General features: G+C 43.5%; 1 protein-coding gene across 1 annotated transcript in view; it reads left to right on the forward strand.

Moving 5' to 3' along the window:
• Positions 1-6,871, forward strand: part of CDK5RAP2 (CDK5 regulatory subunit associated protein 2) — a 255,327-nt gene that overhangs the window by 62,190 nt on the left and 186,266 nt on the right. The window contains exons 8-11 of the mRNA XM_006865676.1: positions 1,628-1,790; positions 3,019-3,072; positions 3,931-4,050; positions 6,611-6,703. Coding sequence (XP_006865738.1) covers positions 1,628-1,790; positions 3,019-3,072; positions 3,931-4,050; positions 6,611-6,703 — 430 coding nt within the window. The remainder of the gene's footprint in view (positions 1-1,627; positions 1,791-3,018; positions 3,073-3,930; positions 4,051-6,610; positions 6,704-6,871) is intronic.

Consider the following 6,871-nt stretch of genomic DNA (forward strand, 5'->3'; position numbering starts at 1 on the left):
CAACAGTATGGTGCCTAAGAGAAGGAGATGTTGACTCTACCTGGTGGCAGTAATAGGGATGTGAGTTGGCAAAGCTTCCTTTAGGGTAGGTGCACGAAATGACAACAAATCATCCCTCCCACAACACTCTCTACTCAGGTTAAAAAATTCATTACAGTGGCCACACAGAACTCAGACAGCATACTCACAGTTACGGAGTTCGTTAGGGAAGTTTACAGGTTACAAATCAGGGGCAGAGATGTTCAGAGCACAGTTCTTCCAGTCAGGACAGCCTCTTCTCAGCTGTGCACACATTCAGGTCTCTCTCTGCCAGGCATCAGAGCTCTTTAATGGCTGCTGATAAATGCTCAAGGGCACTCCATTTCACTGTAAGACTCAGCCCAAAGACTCTCAGCTTAGTTCCATGGATTAGCAAGCCTAACTCCCCTAAATAAGTGCCTGGTGACTCCCCACTGGACAAGCAAGCTGCCAGCCTAAAGTCACTCAGCTTTATTTGTTTTGTGAGCTGCAAGTCCAGTGCTCTGGCTTGTGCTCTGGCTCGTGGTTCTGCTGTTGGCTCCTTTGCTCTTTTGATATCACAGCTTTGTGTCCCTTAGTTGAGGAATTTCAGTGCACAGGAATGCTGGGCTTCACAAGATGTGCTTTTCTCCTGGCTCTTCTTTGATGGCAGTAAGAAGCCTGCTTCTATCCTGCTTCCAAGATGGCTCCTTTTATACCCATGTGAGAGCTCCAAGGTTTTGACAATCACAGTTAGCCTTGTTTATGATCACAGTGGAATCATATAATCCATCAGCATCTTCTTTCACCTTCTCTTCCCCTACCTATCAGGAAAAGGAGTTTTGGTGGGTGTTTGCAAAGACTATGGTTAAGTGAGACATTACATATCCCACTGCACCGCAGTTGTTGTTTTTGTTGTTGTTAGGTACCATTGAGTCGGTACTGACCCATAGCGACATTATGCACAGCAGTAGGTGATGCTTAACCAATTCTTGCAGGACTAATAGTGTTTATCAGGTGCAGGTGGGAGTAAGGCTGGGAAGGCCATTTAAGGTAGAATAGTTTGGACAGAGGTTTAGAGACATGAAACAGCTTTTATTTCTCAGGGAAACTGGAAGCGAGGTGGTCAGTGGTGATGGTTTCCCTGAAGAGATGAGACTGAAGCTGTCAGCAGTGACTTCTGATCTTCTAGGCATGAAAATCTAGGGCCTTGAATACCTTACTGAGGAGTTTAGATTTTATCTTGAAAGTCTGTTTTTTTCACATTCACTAGAATAGTTCTGCTTTATTGGTTATGGTTTTTTGGACCTTTGTACCCAGTGTCTTTTGGAAACAGTGTTTCTTTGGATGGTGAGGTTGTTGAAAGTCTTTAGCAAAAGTGTGACTTGATGAAGCCATACTCTGGCAGCTCAGAGACTGATTCCACTAGCCAGGCTGCAGGCGAGGAGACTGGTTAATGTCACATGGATTCTGGCCCTTAATCTCTGACCTGCAAAATGTGATTCCATTTATGTTCAGTATTGGACATGTCTCCTTTGAAGATGTCTGGGCCTCATTTCCCTACCTCCTCCTGCTCCACTGAGCTAAGAGAACAGCTTAGAATTAATATTTAAATTTTGTTCTTTTTCAGACTGATTGAGGAGTTGAAGCTGTCTTTGAAGAGCAAAGAAGCTTTAATTCAGTGCCTTAAAGAGGAGAAATCTCAGATGGCATCTGCTGATGAGATTGTGTCATCTGGAGAGCTCCGAGGACTTTCTGCTGCTCCTAGGGAAGAAAGGGAGAAAGAAACGGAGGTGAGGAGATGGGACATGAAGGAAGGACTTTAATTAGCAGACCACCTATTCTCTGGGAAATGGAATACACCTTCAGTCCCCATGGTTCACACACAGTCTGCTACTAAATATTAGCTCCTTGTCAGCTGAGGAATAGCAGAAACTGCTTTTGTCAGGGCCCCTGTCGTTTATTTGTTCCAAGCCTGTGTTTACATAAAGAGTTCGTTAAGAAACAGTCCCATATCTGCTCGCCTCTGTTTCACCATTTGTTAATTTATTATCGTCTGTGGACTTGATTTTCACCCTTTGGGTTTTCTAAGGACAAGCTTGTGGTACATTGTACACACCCTTTTTGCCTTGTGGTTAGAGGAAGCGTAGGCCCACTTTGCTCAGCAATTTCAGAGGCAGTGGGAGTAGAGAACTAACTTGTGTAGGCCTGGCAGCACGTGGAGGGGTTCACCTCACCATTTCACTTAATCCTCCTGGTCACCTTGCGTGCGCTTATGGTCCACTCAGAGTTTAGAAACAGGCTCAGAGGAGCTGTTCTATTTTCTCAGCTCTAAGAGATGATCTAGGAAGCCTGGTGTGGTGCTGCGTGTTAATGTGATGGACTACAAGGTCAGTTTGAACAGCACGGTCAACAGTTCAAGCTCACCAGCCACTCCTAGTAAACCCGATTCACCAGCACTTAACAACAACAGTAGCAACAAAGTGGTCTCCAAAGCCTCTCTGGACTTTTCCTCCCACACTGGATGGCCTCTATGGCAAACCGTTTTGGGAATGGTGGACAGGACTAGGGAAACTCAGGTAGCCCTTTGCTGAGGCCTTCCCTTCCTGTTAGGCTAGGAGTGACTGCTGCATGTGGTACATTCACAGTAAGGAATGTTCGGGATGTTCATGAAGAGTCCGGATTTCTCTATGGAGCACGGTCATTGTCCACACTGCAGCTGTACATTAGTCTTACCAGTTGGTTTTTGTCTGCAATCAGCTCCTCCATTGATCCTCTCTCCCACTTGCTGGTAGTATCTTCTAACAAGCCCTTTATATTTTGCTTAGCAGCATCTTGGTGTATGCTTTATAGTTGGTGATCAACGAATGGGGATTAGGTGTCTTTACGTTTCTTCTCTCATATAGGTGGGTCTTTGGGTGGGACACCTCTGTTTTAATTGAGTAGCTAAGCATTCTAACTGTTCTGGGGAAGCTCTTGCTAGGAGGGTTTCTTCTCCGCACAATGACTGTTTCTTCTTAGGCTGTACAAATGGAGCGTCAGAAGGAGAGGAGTTGCTTTGAAGAGAGACTCCAGGTATGTTGATACAATTTTATAAAATTTATTGAAACTTGACCCTATTTTTGCCTCCTGTTTTATTCTTGAGTTATACAGATAATTATCTGTGATAATAACATTCATTTATTGAATGCTGCTGTGTGTCAGTCAAGTTTTCGGAGCTTTACAGAGTTTTTCTCCTTGGCAATAACTGTGAAGTGGGCATTCTCATTTTGCACATGTGGTTTGGGGCAATGAGGTGATTTGCACAAGATCCTATGCCTCAGGAGAGGTCATGTCTAGCAAGGCTTCAGACTGGCCTGCCTGGATTCAGACCCCATGCTCCATCGTCCCTCAGCCACAGCAGCCAGCGTTTGTATATAGCCCGCCAGCCAAGAAAACACTTTCACATCCATTATGTTGTTTGATCCTCACAATAGCCTGGCAAAGAGGCAGTGGTGATTATCTTTAGAAATGAACTCAGACTCTAAATGTATAGTTTAGTCTCCATCATGCCAAATTCTCTGCTAGCTTTTGTAGCATTAAGGAATGAAATTAATGATCTGTTATTTCCCTCAAATAACCTGGTCCGGTTGCATAGTCTCTGATGTGATGGTATTCAGATTCCAGAAGGCATTGGAGTCCTTCCCATAGGAATAGCTGTCATCGCCTTAACTGATCTGATCCCCATCCCTTCACTCAGGCCTATTGCCGTGAGCAGTAACGCAGTAACTTGGAGCTGATGCCACTGCGTTCAGCTCTACTTGGAAACATTAATCACACGTTGACAGGAATAAGATAGAATAACTGCGTTTGAGTGTGCTCTTAAAGATATATTTACAGTGCATTTTGGTTGCGACGCATCAACTTAGCGAATCTTTTTCTAATCTAATTTAGACACTTCAGGAGGACCTGAGAGAGAAGGAAAGAGAAATTGCTACAGAAAAGAAAAATAGTTTAAAGCGGGATAAAGCCATTCAGGGTCTAACCAAGGCATTAAAATCAAAGGAAAAAGAGGTATGTCTGATGGCCCTGATGTGAGATTTTTCTTTATTAGCTGCTGTGACTGGCTTGTCCTACCCTGAATTTTTAGCTTTAGGTAAAAATTTTATAAGAGAGGTGAGCTGAGTATGGATGGGGGCGTGGTGGAGTGGTCCTTTAGTCAGTGCATTGTTCTTGTGGTTTATTTAATGCAGCATCGGGGAACCTTAGTGCAGGTTAACCCTCTGGTTGCTGACTGAAAGGTTGGCAGTTCAAACCCACCAGCTGCTTCTGTAAAGATTTGCAGCCTTGGAAACCCTATGGGGGAAGTTCTACTCTGCCCTATGGTGCTGTGGTGAATTGAAATGGACTCAATGGCAATGGGTTATGGATTAACCCAGCACTGTCCAATGGAAATATAATGTGAGATACGTATGTAATTAACAATTTCTAATAGCCATATTAAAAGCAATAAACACATGACACGGATACTAATAATATATTTTATTTAACTTAATATATCCAAAATATTATCGTTTTAGCATATAATCAATAAAACTATTATTAATGAAGTACTTTGCATTCTTTTTTACAATTCTTACAGCACTTCTCAGTTTAGACTAGCCGTATATCAAATACCCACTAACCATATGTGGTATTTGTTGTTGCTAAGTGCCTTTGAGTCTGTTAGTGACTACCATATTGGACAGTGCATGTGTATTCTTTAGAAAGATTAGAAAATTGAGATAAAAGGACAAAGCCATGGCTGTGAACCCAATAGATAGCTTGGGTTCATCCAAAGTGGTGACTGATGGTTTTACGCTGGTTTTCTTATCTTAGTTAGTATAGCAATCTGTTTTGCCCCAGTAACTGTGCTAGACGCTGATGCAGGGATGACAACCTGGCTCTCCTTACAAATGTGGTAGAGACAAAAGACAAAGAGTGATAGAAGAGAGGACTGCAGGGGCTGTGGAAGCTGAGGGAAGGGAACCAAATTCAGATCGAAGTGTGTATGTGTGGAAGGGGGAGTGGTACCTACAGGAGAATACGCCTGAGCTGAATCTCAAAGGATGAATAGAAAGTAGTTGGGAAGGGAGGCAGGGGCAGGGAGGCCACTCCAAACACAGGAGAGAACATTGGCAAAGGTTCTGAGCCAGGAAACAGCCTAATCTTTGGGGTTACCAGAGCCCAAAGAGAAAATTTAACCAAGGCAAGAGGAGAAGCTAGAGAGATTACAAGGGCCAGCTGGTAGTGGTGGAATTCGTTATCATATTTAATTGTTAGTGTGGTGTGCCACTGAAGGCTCGTAAACAGAAGTGTGATCATATTAGCATTTTAGAAAGTTTTCTGTCTTATATACAAAGAGTGGATTAGAGGAGGGAGGTATGGGAGGAGGTAGGTAGGCCAGCAGCCCCAGTGAGAGCTCAGGAAGGCTGAATTAGAGCAGTGGCCATACAAATAGGAATGGAGAGGGAGGAGCATATTCAAGAAATATTTAGGATTGGGGACAATCTGACGATTAGAAGTAGTACTTCAGAGAAGATATAGTCAAGATGACTTCTAGGTGCGTGCCTGACTAGGGATATAGTGGTGCCACCCACTCAGTTAAAAGCATAGAAGTTGGAGTGTAATGGTGAGATGGGAGTGGGTGGGTGGGTGTGAGACTTTCTAAAAGGAGCTGAGAAGTAGTTTTAGAAAGTACTGACTTTGAGGAGCTCCTGGACCATCCAGGTGAGCTGTGCTGGGATCAGGTGGATATGCAAGTCTAAAGCTTGAAGAGACCTCAGGCTTGGAGATGCTGTAGACCTCAGAGTCACTCATACACAGATAAGAATTAAAATTCAGAAATTTGGTCTACTTATTCAAGGAGAGCGTGTAGAGTGGGAGAGAAGGCAGAGAGTGGCACAGCAGGAAACATCAGCATTTCAGGGAGAGGAGAAGGACTGCACAAAGGAGCAAAAAGGACTGGTTTGCAGAAACACGAAGCTAACTAGGGAACTATGGCATTGAAGAAGCTATAGGAATGCAGTGGTCAAATGAGATTTGACTCATAACAGTTACATGTGTTGGAAGTGCAAGGTTCAGCTGATATTGGAGGTCTTCACTGTATAATACAGCAGGAAAAACCCTTGTGCTGTGCAAAGGGAGGAGATGTCAGTGGTGCAACTGCTCTGGGTGCTAGCAAGGTCTGTGGTGTGGCAGGGTAGTTCATGGCTGGACTGGGATCTAGGAGAAGGCCACTAAGACATGAAGCATTTGAGAATAGCCAAACTAGATTGTTGGGTGTGCTATCTAGGTATGGACAATAATTATAACACTGTGAGCTGGGCTTTATGATAGATAGCACTTTATACATATGACTACATTTAAAGCTAACAACCCTGGTGGTGGTATCCTCATTTTACTGTTGAGTACAGTATCTGGTTGCCAGTCATCCAGCTAGTAAAGAGGCAAACTACAGCTCTCATTCATTTAGGATCTGACTGCCACACCATTGATTTTAAACACTACACAATTGAGCAGGAAAGGTGTTTGGGCTGTGAAAAGAAAAAGAAAGACCAGTTACATGCTGCCTGTCATTCCTATTTTTCCACAGGTTGGAGAACTTAACCTTGAAATCAAAGAGCTCAGTGCTGCCTTTGCTAAAGCCAGAGAGGCCTCCCAGAAAGTACGGACCCAGAAATTCCAGGTAAGTGTTCACTTCGGACTGTAGTGACTGCCTCCTTAATCCTTACTCCTGGGGTTTCAGGGCTTTGCAGCTGGAAGGAACTTGGATGACTTTGATATGAAAAACTGTAGGTAATTTAAGTAGTAGAATTAGCTTAGTCCAATTAAAGGGAAATTATTATTATTTTTT

Source organism: Chrysochloris asiatica, unplaced genomic scaffold, assembly GCF_000296735.1.
Source record: "Chrysochloris asiatica unplaced genomic scaffold, ChrAsi1.0 scaffold00081, whole genome shotgun sequence".
Lineage (NCBI taxonomy): Eukaryota > Metazoa > Chordata > Mammalia > Afrosoricida > Chrysochloridae > Chrysochloris > Chrysochloris asiatica.